This window comes from Vombatus ursinus, unplaced genomic scaffold (assembly GCF_900497805.2).
Source record: "Vombatus ursinus unplaced genomic scaffold, bare-nosed wombat genome assembly UNPS02000749.1, whole genome shotgun sequence".
Taxonomy (NCBI): Eukaryota; Metazoa; Chordata; class Mammalia; order Diprotodontia; family Vombatidae; genus Vombatus; species Vombatus ursinus.
This window is the reverse complement of record NW_020940527.1, coordinates 19,000,261-19,018,499: the sequence shown is the minus strand read 5'-3', so window position 1 is coordinate 19,018,499 and position 18,239 is coordinate 19,000,261. Positions and strand designations below refer to the sequence as shown.

Genomic DNA, 18,239 nt, shown 5'->3' with positions numbered 1-18,239 from the left:
AGGCAAATTTAGGCCAGGAAGTAAGTGCAGAAGTCTGCTTGAGGTGCAAGGACATTTGCCATCATAGGATTAAAGGGGACTTTAAGACTGCTGTGACTGTAACTCTGAACTTATTGTTTACTACCTACCTGTTCCCCTGCAGTGTAATAGTAAAAATCCTTAGAAAGCCTGCAAAGCCTTTGTGCTTGAGGAATAGCAGGAAAGGAGGAAGAGACACCAGTTGGGCTGGGGAACATGGATTTGCATCTGGAAGCATTCAGTTGTACCAATAAGGAAGGAATGAGTGAACCGGGGTGCCCCTAAAGCCCTGGAATAAACACCCTGAGAAGGTTCAGGACTCTTTTGAACAGGCTTCGAGGTTTGGGGAGTCTAGGAGGCACCAATGGACTTTGGCACCACCAAAAAGAAGGGTTAAGGGTTTGGAGGGAGAAGAGCTAGAAAGGGTCTGGGGAGATTTAGGGGACCACGGAGGGCCGGGAACAGGACAGACTTTGCAGGGATCAGATGGATAAGGGAGCTGAAGGGAAATCACAGAACCTACGAGTGTGACCTGAGCATTGTTTTGAGCTGGTGTTGTCCACATCATGACCCAAGCACCACAGAGACCAATGGGTTAGATTTCCTCCCCACTCCCTAACCCCCCAGAGAGGAGGGATTATGTTTTGTATCTATTGATGTAGACAAGCTTGTGTTTGGTTCCACCCTTCTGCTTCCTCCCACCACCCTCCTGCTTCCTCCCAAACCACCCTCCTTGCCCCTCCACTCCTCTGTTCTTTCATTTGGTCTTCCTGATCCCTCCCCAATCCCTACCCACTTTCCCAATCACCTCTACATTTCGGACGGATGGGTCAGGAGCTTCCTCAGGCCAATCTGGGAGTTCTTGGTAGCCAGTGGCCTTGGCATTAAGCAGGTGAGACAATGAGCCAAGCTGGAAGTGGTCTCGGTCTATGAAAAGGCAGAGGTGTGGTAAAGGTCAGCGGTCATGGCTAAGAATGTGAAAGTGGACATAAAGCAGAGCTAAAAATGGTTAAGATTTGGTGGTTTTTCTTTTTCCAAAGGACTGCCCAATGTTGTTCCAGGAGATTTCTAAGTAAAGGTCTCAAGATCCAGAGCTGGCACACTGAACCCTACTCTAGATTTCCTCATTTCCAGGGGGAAGTCTGAGGTTATTAGGGCTATAGGTGATGATGTTGGGTTCTTAGATGATTGTTAGGAAAAGGGACACACTGTAGGGGAATTTAGTGTTAAGGGGCATAGCATGGAGAGATGTTTGGGATAGAGGGACAGACTATGTGTATACGGAGAGAAGGCACAAGGGGAAAGGATGTACCTCAGGAGGCTGGAAGTAGATTTTTACCATAATGGGATTTAAGGGGAAAAAATTACACTGGGGGGTGGGAAAAGTTGAGAAGAAGGAAAGCTGTAACTAGCATAAGGCAAACAGGGCGTTGTCCCAGGACAGGAGCACGGGTTGGGGAAAGGGCAGGGAATGTTTCTTCTCTCACCTTGAAATATTCTGCCATCCCAAATGGCCTAAATGCCCCTAAGCCAACTCCCCAGTGGTTTTGTCACTGTGGTACCTCTCTACTACCACCTGCCTTTCTGCCCTAAACACCTAAAGAATGCGTGTGAACGCTGGGGATATCCCCTCTTCTGACATGGCTATTAATCATGTGTACCACAGACCCCTTTATATGCCCCTTCCCCCAACTATATTTCCCTAGGTAAAAATATTCCTAGTTATAGCTCTGGGGGAGGTAACATATCATGGGAGACTTTGCAGGGAAAAGATATACCCCTATCAAAAGATAATTAAAAACAACCATCCTCTTACTTTGTTGGGAATGATATGTATGTAGTTTTAATAAGTGTGTACTGTACATCACATACTGTATGAAAGGAATTATGGGAATTTGGGAAAGTTCCACCCCTTCTGTAGGAATATCTGAATGTCTGAGTAATCAAAGACAAGCTGGGGGGTGGATACAGCTGAGAATCTGAGCTTAAGGCATACCTGTCACTTCTGTTGCACAAATAATCAGAGAGTTAGACAGTCTCTCAATTATGAGACTATCAAACAGGGAGTCCAGGCATTGAAATGAAAAAAAGCAAGGGGATTCACTTCTGCTTGTTGGAAGAAGCTTACTTGCTTCAGAAAGGCTGAAACGAAAGAAGATAGCCACCTTTAAGAAGTCATGGCCACTAGAAGGACCAGACCCAGATATGAACACAGAACAAGCAGTGAGAGAGCTGGGTTTCATTAAATAGTAGAAACAATCTCAAAAATAACTTAATGAATAAATATGATTCTGGTCAACTGAATAGGACAAAGAAAAATAGATTAGAGCTGAAATAGGATTTGAGAGCATGGATCCATAGACCCTTCTAAGACAGTGGCGGGGGGGGGGGGGGTAGACAGCTACAGGATCAATGCCAGATGGCCTGGAACAGCTGGAAAGACTCTAGTGGGCCAAGAGGAGAGAACTTCCTTATTCAGGGACGAAGGAAGAAGTGGGGGCAGGGAGCAGTGAAAGAATGCTGCAGAGCAGAAGTCATAGCCAAGCCAAGTGGGATGACATGGGAGCCATGAGAAGACTAGTCAGTCATTCAGTTAGTCATTAAACATTTATTAAGCACCTAATGTATACCAGGCACTGTGATAAGCCCTGAAGATACAAAAAGAGGCAAAAGACAGTCCCTACCCTCAAGGAACTCAATCTAACAGGGGAGACAACAAGCAAATAAATATGTAGGGAAAAAGCTATATACAGGATAAATAGGAAATAATTAAAAGAGAGAAGGCACTAGAATTAGGAAGGGTTGGGAAAGGCTTCTTGTGGAAGATGGGGTTTTAGTTGGGTCTTAAAGGAAGCCAGGGAAGCCAGTAGGTAGAGATGAGGAGGAAGAGCATTGTAGGAATGGGGAACAGCCAGAGAAAATGCCTGGAGCTGAAAGGGAGTGTGTGTTTTGTTCATGGAATAGCCAGGAGGCCAGACTGGGACACAATTTATCTTTAGTCTCTCCCTATCTACTGATTTCTTCCCTGCTGCCTATAAATATGACCAAATCTCCCCCTTTCTCAAAAAACCTCACTTGATTCAACCATCTGTACCGGCTGTCATCCTATATCATCCTATATATCTTTTCCTATTCATAGCTAAAGTCCTTGAGAAAGTCACCTACACTTAGTGCCTCTACTTCCTCCCCTTTTCTAAACCTTCTACAGTCTGGTTTCTAGTCTGAAACTGCTCCCTCCAAAGTTACCAGTGATCTCTTACTTGCCAGTTCCAATGGCCTTTTCTCAATCCTGATCCTTTATGACATTTCCACAGTATCTGACACTGTCAATCACCAGCTCCTCCTAGATACTCCCTCCTCTAGGTTTTCATGACACTGTTCTCTCCTGGCTCTCCTATCTGTCCACTGCTCCTTCTCAGTCTCCTTTGTTGTCCCTTCATCCATGCCATACTCCTTTGTGTGGTGCCACCATGGGCATTCCCCAAAGCTCTGTGGTGGGCCCTCTTCTCTTTTCTTCCATACTATTTTACATGGTGATCTCATTAGCCCATACAGGTTCAATAACTATTTCTATGCAGATGATTCCCAGATCAATATATCCAATCTAATCTCTTTCCTGAGCTACAGTCATATATCACTAACTGCCTCTTGGACCCAGGTATCTGAAATGGACGTACCATAGGCATCTCAAACTCATCATATCTTCATTTTCCCCTCCCAAACCTCTCCGCTTGGGAACTTCCCTTTACTATAGAAGGACTAAATATCCTCTCACTCCCTCAGGCTTTCAATTTCATTATTGTCTTGGAATCTTTACTCACTCTCACCCATTATCAAACTTGTTGTCAGATCTTGTATAAAACCTCAGAACGTCTCTCATGAACATCCCCTTCTTTCAATTCATATACCTACAACCCTAGCTCAAACCTTCACTTCTTACCTGGACTATTACAATAACTTTCAAAATGGTCTCCCTGCTTCAAGCCTCTCCCTATTCCAATCCACTTTCCATTCAGCTGCCAAGGTGATTAAAAAAAGTTTTATTTCTGCCTTTTGTTTTTTAACATTTATATTTTCACTGTAGATCATTAAGCTAAAATTATCCTTCATAGTAAATAAAAGCAGTTGATAAAAAAAATCAACTAGTATCTCACAGTGCCTGATAGATTTTTTTTTTAATCACTTGATATCCATCATCATCCCGGTAATTTTTCTAAAGCATATGTCTGACAATACCAAGCCTTCAGTGAGTTTTAGTGGCTCTCTTATTTTCTCTAAGATCAAGCATGAAGTCCTTTGTTTGGCATTTAAATATTTTCATAACTGGTTCTCTTCCTATATTTCCTAGTCTTCTCACACTTTACTTCCCTCTCAGCACTCTATGATCCAGTTGTACTGGCATACTTGCAGCTATTTAAACATGACACTCGGTTTTCCATCCCAGTGGATGTACTGGCTGTTTCCTCTTCGGGAAATGTTCTGCCCTCCCATCTCCATCCATTCGTTTCCCTGGCTCCCTTCAAGATTCAGCTCAAAGCCCACTTTGTGCAGGAGGACCTTCCTGGTCATCCTAGCTGCTAATGCTTCCTCTTCTAAATTACTTTCCACCTACTCTATATATACCTTGTATGCACCTAGTTATTTACATATTATGTCCCTCATTAGAATGTACGCTTTTTTTTTTTTGGCCTTTCTTTGCAACCCCAGAGCTTAGCACAGTGCCTGACACATAGTAAAGGCTCACTAAATGTTTGGTGACTGACTGAAGAGTCTACCTGATGGCTATGCCAATCCTTCCCAAGAAAGGTAATAAATAACCTCTCCTTGAGGCTATGATCCTGATTGCCTCCAAAGGAAAGGGATGACTCTGCCCATCTTTCCTGCTCCCCACCTCAGGCTGTTATATCTACAACAATGTAGAACCTTGTTCTCGGTAACTCTTCTTTTTACTCTGGTGACTTTGTTCTGTTAACCTCAGTTTCTTAGTAAAATTCCCCTTTTGTACCTTCAGGTCACTTGTGGTTTAATCAAGGTTTATTCTCCAATGGGGAGAGGGACGCCTGGTTTGCCAGAGGGCTGAGATAGAGAGAAGTAGAAGATCCAGGAGGAACAGAGTCAGGGCCAGCTATGGACACTGGAACTCTTTCCTGCCTGTGTCCCTCTATGCGAAGAAATGGTTTGTTGATAGAGAGAGAAATTCTCCAGAGAAGGATCGATGTGCCTAGGTGGTAGTAAGTAGTGATGTGGGAAGAAGGAACATATCCAGAAGTGATTTGAGGTAAAGGGGAAAGCATAGCATAACCTTCCCTTGTGAACAAAGATGACACTTGAACAATATAGTGTCTGGCCTTCTACCTAAAATGCAGGTAAATATTATAGCAGTCCTTTGTCTAGTCAAGAACCCAATTCATATATGAAAATATCTACTGATCTCAAAGGGTCTCAAAGAAAATGAGGTATTGGGGGAGCCTAGGACATAGTTCTCCTTTGAGTGTGGGATCTAAAAATCAACTCCAGAAACAAAAGAAGTCAGGATGGGAAACTCGAAAGTACCAAGAAAGATTATGTAGCTAATGGTTGTGCCAGAGCAGCAAGAGACAGCCGTGTCGAACTCCATTTACATTCTAATTCATACCAGAAACTGTTGTATTGTGAGACTTCTGAGACTTTGTACAGGTCTGTAACTTTCCCCTTGTTTGTTGGGTAAGTCCTATCTATTCCCCAATGTCATGAGTTGCAAAGTCTGTAGAAAAACTCAAAGGGCTGGGTGCTTGCTTCAGGAACAGGAGGGTAGGAGAGAAGATGGAAAATTGTTCCTTGATTCAAAAAAGGTAGGAAGGAGAGAGGACCAGTCAGAAATAAGCTGAGAAGGAAGTAGGAAGGTCAGTCCCTAAAGCCCAATGAAGAAAAGACAAGATCTATCAGGAGGCAGACTAGAATTGAAGCATTTCATTGGGAAGTCCATTGCCATGACAGAGGGGGTCATGGAGGAAAGCTTTGCCAATGAGAGGGTTTGTTAAAGTTGGGAAGGGCTGTACTCCAGTGATAGTAGGGAAGGAGGGCTGGCTGTACTGTGGGGCACTAGGGGGCTGAGATGCTATGTAGGGGAGAGGAAGCTGCACTATGTGAAGGCAATCTGCTGTCCCGTGAGGGATATGATCTCAGTCATTTCCTATGAGAAAACCTGACCTTCCCCCTTCCCCTATCCCCTTGACTTTCCCCCTTCCCCTATCCCCTTCTCTTCAGTGTCCTACCTTTGAAGGATGACTCCAAGACAGGGGCAGGCTTGGGAGCCAAGAAGAGCTTCTTTGCATGACGGCTGAGAGTGCCCCCCTGCTCCGAGGGGACAATGAGCTGCCGGGTAAAGCGGGCTCGATCTCGGATGTCATAATTCTGATCATACTTTGCCAGACTCAGCACATACTGGGTCAGCAGCTTTGTCTGGGAGGGGAGGGGAGCAGGAAAAAAGGAGAGAAAGAGAGTTGAGGCTAGATAGCACATCAGCAGCTTTACTGGGGGAAGGCAAATAAAACTAGAAGGGATTGGGGGAGGGGAAGAGGAGATTCTCCTGAAATATGTTTACAGATGGGTATAAACCCCCCCCCTTTAGAGGTTATGAAATAAATATAGAAATTTGGTGAGGCTAAGCATTTAAGTTCAAATGTTTCTCCCATGATATGATTTCAGTGTGGTTCCAAACTCAACTGCTTAAGAACTACAAAAAGGCTTTTGGAAAGAAATAATTGAGCCCAAAGGAAGTAACGATAATGACAAGTTGGCGTATACAGACTTACAGACTTTCAGAGAAATTACCTAAGAGCCTGTTGGTTTTAACCATTTAACCTCATGTATGAATGAAGGGTAAGAAGCATCTAAGACACTAATGAGAGTGGATTACTAGACTCATAGAGACAGCATGGCTGATAGAGCCAGCCTCAGAGCTTAGGCAGCCTGGGTTTAAATCCTGACTCCAATACACATTGGCTGTGTGAGCCTGGCTGAGTCACTTAACCTCTTAAGCACTCTAGGCAATGGAGATGTTACATGAAAAGTTCTGTCTTTCACTGGCAGAAGGAATTTTCCCATCAGAGAGTTCCATATATCAGTGAAACTATACAAATTCAGTCCCTATCCTTGTGAAAAGGTCTATTGGATTCCCCATCCCTGCTAGATGACACTAAATTGAGAAACCATGCTTTTAGAGCACATATGCTTGCAGAAGGTTGCTTTAAGACTGAAACTAGGGTGTCCAAAGAGCCTGGGACTCCCAACACCATTTGAAAATGTTTTAGTTTGGATTTAGGAAGACCAGAGTTAAAATCTTGCCTCAGACATTCACTAGCTGTGTGACCCTGGGCAAGTCACTTAACTCTGATGAAAGAAAGAAAGAAAGAAAGAAAGAAAGAAAGAAAGAAAGAAAGAAAGAAAGAAAGAAAGAAAGAAAGAAAGAAAGAAAGAAAGAAGGAAAGAAAGAAAGAAAGAAAGAAGGAAAGAAAGGAAGAAAGGAAGGAAGGAAGGAAGGAAGGAAGGAAGGAAATGTTTCAGTGGAATATCAGAGTCCTCTCCTCAATTTGCCAGGATCAGAATGCTCATATCACACAAAGATTTTGGATTGTTGCCCATCAATGCCCAGATTTCTCCTCTGATTCAATCCAATCAAACAAATATTTAATAGATGCCTTCTATGAGCAAGGAAGTTTGCTAGGCACTGAAGAGATTATGACAAAACATAACAGTTGTTCTGAGGGATCTTACTAAATTCTCCTAGGAGGAAGGACAGGGAGGGAGGGACACGTAACATGTACAGAGATAAATAAATACAATGTACTTATAAAATTATACAAATATCTCCAGAGGGAGATAGTGTTAACTACTGGATGCAGCAGGGACATTTTCATGGGCGGGGGGGGGGGGGGGGGGGTCTGTACCTGAGCTGTGATTTGCAGGAAACTAGAGGTTCTAAGAGGCCAAGAGGAAGAGGAGGGGAAATTCAGGCATGGAGAGTATCATGAAGAGTGATATGAGATCACATTAGAAAGGGAGGTTGTAGAATCCTTTAAAGGCAGCCTGAGGGTTTTGTATTTGGTTCAAGAGGCAGTAGGAATGAATATGTGCATGTGAGTGTGTATTTCAGAACACGGTGGTCCAATTAAATTCTACATAAATTAGACAAAATCAACTTTGCTGGCATATTCCAAGGCTTCCTTGATGACCAGGACTTATGATATGACTAGACATCATTGGATGTGCTGGGAACTGTTAAAATTCTATCAACTACTAACTTAGGTATAAAGATCCTAGATGAAGCAGTCAAATCCAAACCAGAATTTCAGCATGTGACGGGTCATATCAAGTCAAGTCAACAATAGCGAGCATTTAGTAAGTGTCTACTATGTATCAACTGCATTAAGTCATGGACATACAAAGAAAGACCAAAACAGTGTCTCAACTCTTAAGAAGCACATATAAACAAGATCCCCAACAGGATAATTTGGATATAGGAGCTTAATGGTATCACTGTGCCAGAGACATGATTTGAACTCTTCCCTCAGTCCAAGAGAGACAGGGCCCCTGGAGGGACAGGGCATCTGAAGGAGAGGTGGATAAAGCTGTCCCAGGCTCAAACAGCCTAGCAGATTCCCTTAAATCCAGGGATCCCCTGTGGAATCCTAAGTACCACTGGATGTGAATACTCTCATCTAATACACATATGAAAAGGTAAGAAATATTCCCTAGGCCTAGGAAACTATGTGCACGATAAATTGCTAAGGGTCCTTTAACACCAGAGATAACCACCTGAAGAACCATGGGGCCCAGAGACTTTTCTTTTTTTTTTAGTGAGACAATCGGGGTCAAGTGACTTGCCCAAGGTCACACAGCTAGTACGTGTCAAGTGTTTGGTCTGTGGCCAGATTTGAACTCAGGTCCTCCTGCCTTCAGGGCCTGTGTTCTATGCAGTGTGCCACCTAGCTGCCCCAGGGCCCAGAGACTTTTAGTTAGAAGGGACCTGAGAGGTAGGTATTCTAGCTTAACCTGCTCAGTGCAGAAGTCCCCTTTGTAACCCCTGCCCCAAGCAGAAACAGAGATAAACAATGCTTTAGAAAAACCAAACATCCCCTAACGAGTAAAGATTCAGCACCTGCTCAAACATTTATTTTGTATATACTTTGAGTTTACTTGTGTGCGTGCTATACCACCTTTTGGATATTCTGAACTGGATGCATATTCCTTGCCTTGGCTAGATACCTTAACAAAATAACTCCATGAAACCTAAATATCTTTGACCTCTAAGACAGGAGTTCTTTACCTTGTTTGTGTCATCACCTCCTTTGGCAGGCTGGTGAAGCTTGTGGACCCCTTCTCAGAATAATGTTTTTAAATGCATAAAATGAAACACATAGGATTATAAAGGAAACTAATTATATTGAAATAGTTATCAAAATAATAAAACAAAAACAAGCTCATGGACTCCAAGTTAAGAAACTTTGCTCTAAGAGGAGGTTGAATCCTTGTTTCCAGTGGGGGAGATGTTGGGACCCCAGAGGATGAATCATTGAATGGAGGATGACCAGTTTGCCATTTTTCCTGAGAATATCCTGCCATTCCTTAGCACAGTAGGACACACTCTGCTTCTCATCCTTATGGCTTTCCCGAAGTAGATTTAGGTGGAGCTTCAAAAGTATAAAAATTATGCATAAGTCTAAGAACTGAACCAGTCTAGCCAATGAGCAGCACTTGCTGTGTAGACAACACCTGGACTTCCTGGTAGCAAACCAAGTTCTGGTCTATGAGGATTGCTCCTGGGTGATGGTTCCCTTGATTAAGTCTCCATCCCAACTTGAGGACCATTTTCACAGCGGGCATTTGCTTTCCATAACAACATAATTTTATTTCACCATGGTCGGCTTCCATGGAGAGCAGGTCACTGGAAACAACTCCATTATGACACCTTTTGTCTCAACTTCCTGAGTTTGGGTCAGTGCTGCTCCCAAGGCTACTCAGTATTGGACTCAATTTTTTTCCCCTCAGGACCATTTCTGATATTTAGTGAGACAGAAATGTAGTAATGTTGTGAATGCATGCTCAAAACCCTAAAAAGCTGATTCTTACAAGATTCCCTTTTTTTGTAGCCTAGACATTATTTCTGTCAATGTGGATGGTTCAAAAGTGAACAACTGGTAGCAATTAGTGCCTGCCTAGAAAGCTGAATTACCAAGAAGCAGGAGGGGAGTCCACAGGGAGACTTGCAAAATCAAGTACAAAACCCAGCAACACAAGGAAGATCTCATCGAAGTCACACTTCACTGCCTTACAGGCGAGGCCATTAACAGGTATGTTATAGAGCCCTTTCCTCACCTTAGTGTGGTGAGAAGAAAAAAATCAAATTATCATCTAAGTTGTGGTACCGCATTTAGGGCTAGTGAGTGAACCTTTATATCACTAAGGAAATGTTGGAATGGGACTCCTGGGCACCAGCCAGTCTGAAGTGGGTGATGCAGGACTCATAATCCTTTCGTGTACTGAAAGAAGGCCCTTCTTCCATTCTCTCCCGAATGAATCTTTGCTACATTAATGAGAATAACAATAACTAGTCCTTGCGTAGCTCTTTAATGTTTGCAAGGTGCTTTACATTTGTCGTCATAACCACCCTGGGAGGTTGAGGCTCTTATTATCCTCATTTTACAGATAAGGAAAATAAGGCAGCCAGAGATTAAGAGATTTGCACAAGGTTGCACAGGTAGTGATTGTTTAAATCTGTTAACAGACTCAGGTCTTCCTGACTCCAGGTCCTGCACGCTACTCACTGCTCCACCTAGTGGACTTTATTGCCAACGCTGGTGGTCTAACCATGTCAATTTGTGGCCCCCATACTCTCCTTAGTGTACTGCATATCATTACCAGCAGGTATTGATTGAAGATGGTTATCTCATTCAAACCCCAGTAATTAACCCATGCCCCCACCTTGTCGTATTTTTTTAGGCACCAAGAATAATAGGGCCCCTGTAGGCCACTGGGAAGGATGAATGATACCTTTCTGCAGGCTCTCCTGCAGATACTTACACAGAACCTACCACGCTTTCTCATCAAGGGTATAGATCTGTCTAAGCAGGGAAGCCATTAAAGGAGCATATCGATCTCTAGGTCTGCATGGTGGGACGGGCTATATTATAGACTCTGGAATTCCATTGGTGCAGTCAGTAGGCCTGCCTGAAGAAACATCACTATAGCTGAATGCTGGTATCTATCCTGGACAGAAGGCTGGGCCCTCCTTTGGGGAATGTACACTCACTGCACCCCCAGCCATGTCTAGGTTGTTGTACTGCTGAAGCCATCTTCACTCTAGCACTTCCTTACCTGTTGCCAGTGTCTGATGCACAGTAAGCATTTAATAACTATTCTTCCTCTCTCTCTCTCTCTCTCTCTCCCTCTCCCTCCCTCCCTTCTTTCCTTCCATTCTTCCTTCCTTCCTTCCTTCCTTTTTTTTTGTTCTCCTTCCTTTTTCTTTCCTTTTTCTTTCCCAGCACCAAATACCTAATGGATCTCACCAAGTGATTTTTAAAAAACACTGCTTTCCAGGACAAGTCCCTTCACCAGAAGTAGGTACTAGCAAACATTCTCAGATACTGTCTCTGGAAACCCTTACAGAGCTGAAGCTTTGTTCTTCTATAAACAACAGGACCCAATCCAGGGTCAGATCCCTCACTCATACTTTCTCAAACACCAATTAATCAACCGATTCATTAATAAGCAATTATTAAGCACCTATTACATGTCAGGCCTTGTGCAATAAAACTGGTGGTTATTTGTATGTATGGTCAGGTTGGCAAAGACCACATTGTCCCGAGAAGGCCAGTGCTGTATTTTGGTCTCATTGAAACATGGATCCAAACAAAAAAAGCTGACTCAAGATTTTATGAAACAGCTGCTGCTGAGGCTGCAGGGCCTCTGATCCAGGAGGTCCACAAGTCAATAATGTGACCTGAAAGGATCTGACACCGTTGGTCTAGCAGGCCCTAAAGCCTTTGGACCTAAAGTTCTAGGCCCTAAGAATACCACTCCCTCTACCTCACTGGGCCCATGGGGAGCTTCTCTAATACTTTTGGTCCTGGAATCCTCCAGGCCTCTCTCTACCCCAGGAGAGATAAAGGGAGGTTCTTAAAAGCATAAGCCTGGCTGGTTGTTAGCTAGTGTCAAATTAGCATTCCAGGCCCCACTCTGCTCTGAAATTGCTCTGAAATAGTCCCTTCTCTCCCTGCCCCAGCCTGAAGACACAGACAAGTGAATCCACAAAGGTAGGTAGATAGATACACATCTATGCCCCAACCAAGAGCACAGGGGCATGGGAAACTCCTTTGTGCTAAGCCCCACTTGCCCACCATCACAGGTTTTGTATTTTCAGAGATTTAAACCTAGAATGGACCTCAGAAGTCAGCCAGTTCAATTCTCTTACTTTTGAGAGAGAGGGAGAGGGAGGGAGAGAGAAAGAGACAGAGAGAGAGAGACAGAGACAGAGACAGAGAGAGAGAGAAATGGGAGGAATTTAATTTGTTAATTTTCCTCCCCCCATTTATCAAAGGTTAATCACAGAAAATAAAGACCAGATAATAGGTAACAAGGTGGTGTTGTTCAGTTGTGTCACTTTTTGTGGGGTTTTCTTGGCAAAGATACTGGAGTGGTTTACCATTTACTTCTCCTGTGGATTAAGGTTAAGTGACTTGCCCAAGGTCACACAGCTAGTGAATGTCTGAAGTCTGATTTGAATCAGGTCTTCCTGACTCCAGGCCCAGCTCTAGCCGCTGAGCCACCAAGCTGCCCTCATTAAGAAGTCCGTAAAGAAGTCTCTCAGAATTGGAAGGGCAGCTTCCCACAGTTAGGCTGAAGACTGGCCACACCCCTGGAGGATTTTACTGGGAGAAGCACAGCCTGGGAGGCAGTAGATGCCCTGTAAGTCTTGGCCCCTGGGAGAACTTCACACTTCATAAAGGGATAAAAAGAAACAGGTCTCTACACTTCCTTTTCACAACTAATTAGTGCCAAGTCAGTCACCTTCATTGTCTGCCCAGACAATTGAGGCCTGAGGCCAGAGAGTGTAAAGTGACTTTTCTAAGGTCTCCCAGATAGGAAGGGGCAGAACCCGGATTTGACCACAGGTCCTTCGGCTCCAAACCCAGCCTTCTTTCACCCTGTTCCACCCTCCCTGTCCTCTCCCTTTCCCTTGAGCTCTATCACCAAGATCATTTAAATGTTTTCTAGCTGATGCTCACATATAATTCTAACTCTCCTTGTATTTATCCACAGTCCTTACTATAAAGACCTCTGACCCCAAAACGTTTTTTTTTGGTCCAGACATGTGCTTTCACTAGTTCCCCGATTCAAAATTTCCCCCCAAATCATGCAGATCAGCAGCTTATCTGCAAGTTAGCATTAGAGCATTGTCTGGAGCACTGAGAGGCTGTAACTTGCCTGTGTGCATCAGAGTCAGCACACAAACCCAGGTCTTCCTAACTCCAAGGCTGCCCCTCCATCCACTAGACCTCACTGCCTCCTCTCCTGGGCCTATCTATCCCCCCATGAACTACAGTGAGCATTGGTGAGTATCTCTGCATGCATTTGTAGGTGTGCTAGGGTACAGGTATGTGTCACCAGGTGTTTCTGCATCCTCTACCTGTTTGGAGTTGGTCAGGTAGAGCTTGGCAGCAAGATTGATGACCTGTAGTTTCACAATATCTTCCTCTGCTGTGAAGGACTTTGCCATCTTCCGTAGAACATCAGGGGCTATCCTGGGCACATGCTCACAGTACTCACCAATGAGCCAGAGGATGCTGGCCCGGGCCATGGGCACCTGGAGGGGCACAGAGATGTGGGCATCAGAAGGGCAGGGGCACAGGCCAGGGTAGGGACATGAGCATGGGGAGGGGTTGCTCATCTTTCTTTTGCCCTATCCTAGAGTTCTGAGGGGACCATCTGGGTCCCCTCAGAGTCCTCTCCATGTATCTGATGCCTGAAGCTGGGTTCCTGGTCACATGCATCTCCCAGGTTCTGTCCTTGCTCCCCAAGGGTCACATGCCTACCTGGATATTATCTGTCAGTTTAGCCAGGTGTTTAATGATCTCCCCATGTTGTGATGGCTGCATCTGCAGCAGCTTCTTAATGACGACAACTGATTCAGCAACCACAAGCTCTGGGAATAGAGAGACAGTGCATGAGGACCCAGTGGACACACATAGGCCATAGGTGACAGACACAATGAATCCTGGAAAAGTGGACAAACAGATGGAAAAGGATTCGTGTGATGGTCGGATGTATATGTGAGGGTCGAGAGAACAGATCACAGATTGAGCACTACAAAAGACTTTAGAGATAATCTAATTCTATCTCATTTTATGAATGAAAAAACACAGACTCATAAAATAAGAAGCTTGCCCAAGATCACAAAGAGCCAGACTGCTTCTCTGGCTCCATAATCCTTCTCATTCTCTGATCCTTCCGCACTGCCCGTTGTGGCTGGGCAAATGGATGGATACTTCCCATTCCAGTTGAGCATATTTACCAACATGCCCCATTAAGGCTGAACAGATGGATGGATACTAACCATCACGGTTGGACAGAAGCTGCACAAGGCCATTAAGACAGGTGTCTCGGACACGACCAATGTTGGTGGCACATCTACCAATGGCCTGGATTGTGGCTGCCACAAAGTCCTTGTCCATGCTTCGGATATAGGTCTAGGAATACAAACATGAGGAATTGGAGGCTGGGAGGTAAGACTGGGCAGTGATCTCCAGGTCCAGGTCCAGTGATTCTATGGGCAAGACCCTCTTTGACTAGACCGTGTTCCCCAAGTTGGGCAGCCAGAATGGGATTACCCAAGCAGGATAGTGCCTCCCCTTGATTTGGGAGGGTGGGGTCTGGAAGCCCAGAGATGCTGGGAAATAAGCAAGATGGTGGTAGGGTGGAGGAGAGGGAGGAACCAGTGCTTCTTAAAGCTCATTTGATTTGTTTTCCACTGAATCTGGGGTCCAGAGAGATCTTGTTGATCTCTTCATCTCACTGAGTGATCATCTGGGATGATCGCCATCCCCCAGGCACAAAGTCCACTCTAGCCAAAAGATAGCCCTGTACCTGAAATTCCCTTAGGACTGTAGGAATGTTAGTCTCATTGGCAAGGTTGGTTAGCACCTCCAGCTGCAGGGAGAAGCAGAGAAAACAAGTAATGTCTAAAGACCTGCAATCTTCTTATTTGTCTTACATTTATACAGCATTTCTGACTCTCCTAGCCAATATTTCACTTGATCATCACAAAAACTCTATGAAATATGGGGAAAAGTTGATTAGCTATGTTTTACAGATAAGAAAATAGAGGACAACACAGATTAAATGACTTGCCCAAGTTAACCCTTAAAATTGGTGGCAAAGTTGAAATCAGAACCCATGTTTCCTACCTCTGACGCCATTTATTTCTCTTTCTACTTTTAATGAGGATGTGTTTGTATGTAGGACTGAAAGTGTTTGCACCTGGCTAAGAGTATATGCAAATATACATACATGCCATGTATGTGTTTGTATAGTGCATGTGGTTTCTTTAGGGCTGGCAGGTTTGGCAGGATGCATTTGCTGGAGAATAGCTATGTGCCCATGACGGTATTTATGTGTAGGAGAGGTTTGGGTGTGTTTCCAAAAGTGCGATCACACTTGATGTTGAAGAAGAACAGTAAACAGGGCTAGTCCATCTGCCAGGCCAAATGCCCATGATTGGGATAGAATTGTTGGCATTGGGGTGGAGGTAGAGATGGGGAAGGGCATAGGCAAAAGTGTAGAAATACAGACAGGGACTGGACAGATGGCTATGGGAATAATGTTTATAGATAGGGACAGGTCAGTCTGCTCTAAATGAACTTCTAAATGGAATCAAGTGACTTCATTTCCCACACGCCTCAGATATCAGCTGCTCTCTTGCCTAAGCCTCATGCTCTGGTGTCAGGGCTACAATTCCAATTGTGCATGAAGACCTGATTAAGGAGCCTGAAGCTACGAATATCAGGGGACAGCAAGGCTTCTGTGCAGGCATTGGGGGAAGGCATGTGTCGGCCTCTCAGGGAGCTCTGTGCGCCCTTGTAATGATGGTGGTTACACACTAACGTCACTGGAGGCTGGGTATAACACATCACAGGAAAACTAAGTCATGTATGCCAACATCACTCACTTTCAGAATCTTGATCTGTGTTGGGTCTGTGGACCTGATATAGAAGCTCTTCAGATACGGCTCAAACATGCCCTGACATAAAGAGAGATTAACAGGGACTGGTCATCTCCCTCCAGCCCATGGACAAGCTTCTCCCTACCCCCACACCAGCCCTTTGCTCTCCACATCTACCACTACCACCGCTTTAGTCCAGACTCTCATTACTTCGTATCAGGACAAGTTCAGCTCTTCCCTCTCCTATTCACCCTACACACTAGTGCCACATCAACCCCTCTGATGCTCAGCTCTTAGCATGTCCCCCTTTTGTTCAAAAACTTTCAACTCCTTGTTTCCTACAAGTTGAAATTAAAGCTTCTCAGCCTGACATTCAAGGCTCTCCAATATTTAGCCCCAGCCAACTTTTCTAGGCTTTTTCCTCTTGTCATTCTTACTCCACCCCTCTCTAACTAGGCCAGTTCTCTCTCTCTCTCTCTCTCTCTCTCTCTCTCTCTCTCTCTCTCTCTCTCTCTCTCTCTCTCTCCCCCCCCCCCTCCTCCTCCTCCTCCTCCTCCTCCCCTTTCCTCTCTTTCCCCTTTTCTCTCTCCTTCCTTCTCTTCCCTTTCTCTCTCTTCTCCTCTCTTTTCCTCTTCTCTGTCTCTGCTCTTTCTTTCTCTTTCTCACCCTCTCTTCTTCCTTCTCTCTCTCTCCCCCCCTTTCTTCTTTCTCTATATCCTTCTTTCTCTCTTGTTTCTTTTTCTCTCTTTCCCTCTCTCTTTCTCTTTCTGCCCCCTCCCCTCAAGACTGGGTCTCCCTCTCTCACCTGGGCTGAAAGTGAACCTGATCCCATTACTGATCAGCACCTGTTTTGTTTCTGACCTGGGCTGGTTTGCCCCTCGTTAGGCCTCCTGGTGGCTCCACCAATAGAGGAGACTCACCACATTTATGCCAGACTTAGTGGGGACACCTGATCAGGTTGGCCCACTGCAGTGCAGGACTCCCAAGGTCAAAGAGATCCACCAGCCCCAAAATGTCTGGCAGACGGAATGACAAGCATGTGCCACCACCCTTGGTGCAAGCCAGTGTTCTCACTGACCCCTGCAGTGTGCCATCTTCACTTCTGCTTTGGCTCATGCAGTTCCCTGTTGAGGTACCACCTTTCCACCAATGCAATCCTCAGGCCTCTTGATCCCACAATGCTTACTGTGGCCCCAAAGTCTTACTCCGACTAACTTACCCGGCGCTTGATGGACATAGTGGCCACATTCTGCAGCACCACATACTGGACTTCACTGTGAACAAAAGAAGGTCAAGACTCAGGGGTCACTGTGTGCAGGGTCAGGTGTCATTGTCTAGCTAGGCAATGGCATAGCCTTTGAAAATATACTCTCCAACTTAGCCTTGGAATAGGACCAAGGTTTTGTGTAAGTGGCTAGGACTGGGGTCTAGGTCAAAGTCAGGGTAGGAATTAGGGCCAGGGTGGGTGTGGATGTCAATGTGGGTGGAGTTCAGGGCCCCTTTGGTCTGGCCCACCTGTGGCTCCGCAGCAGTCGCACCAGTGCTTTGGCAATGACTCCCACCTCCGCTTTGGGGGCCAGGTGGAAGTACAGCTGAGCCACTGCCATGACCACAGCTGCACTGCGGCTCTGAAGCAGTGGCTTCGTGTTGCGCAAGAGCAAGCGGTGGTCAGGATCCATGATGTATGGCCTCCGGGCAGCCAGGGGAGCAGCTGCCTCCTCTGGTCCTGGCCCCGACCCCTTCGACTCATCTTCTTCTGATCCATAGAAGGCCTTCTCAGGATTCTCCTCCAGGAGAGATTCCTGGAGGGTGGAGAAGGGATGGGAAGAGCTTTTTAATGCCTTTACTTGGGCACCCTCCCCTTTTTTCCTTCAAATTTGCTGAAAAATCTACCTCTTCCAGGAAGCCTTCCCAAACTATCCCTTCCCATGAATCTAGCATCCTCTTCACTTCTCTCCCCATAACTGCTTTCTTTCCTTTCTTTCTTTCTTTCTTTCTTTCTTTCTTTCTTTCTTTCTTTCTT

General features: G+C 45.1%; 1 protein-coding gene across 2 annotated transcripts in view; it reads right to left on the bottom strand.

The window, feature by feature from the left end:
* AP3B2 (adaptor related protein complex 3 subunit beta 2) overlaps window positions 1–18,239 on the bottom strand; it is a 57,857-nt gene that overhangs the window by 10,239 nt on the left and 29,379 nt on the right. For both annotated transcript variants that reach the window (XM_027860250.1, XM_027860243.1), the window contains exons 8-16: window positions 17,732–18,018; window positions 17,436–17,490; window positions 16,223–16,294; window positions 15,142–15,204; window positions 14,612–14,744; window positions 14,091–14,200; window positions 13,685–13,861; window positions 6,273–6,459; window positions 827–945 (exon numbers count right to left, since the gene is read on the bottom strand). In XM_027860250.1, the coding sequence (XP_027716051.1) occupies window positions 827–945; window positions 6,273–6,459; window positions 13,685–13,861; window positions 14,091–14,200; window positions 14,612–14,744; window positions 15,142–15,204; window positions 16,223–16,294; window positions 17,436–17,490; window positions 17,732–18,018 (1,203 nt within the window). The remainder of the gene's footprint in view (window positions 1–826; window positions 946–6,272; window positions 6,460–13,684; window positions 13,862–14,090; window positions 14,201–14,611; window positions 14,745–15,141; window positions 15,205–16,222; window positions 16,295–17,435; window positions 17,491–17,731; window positions 18,019–18,239) is intronic.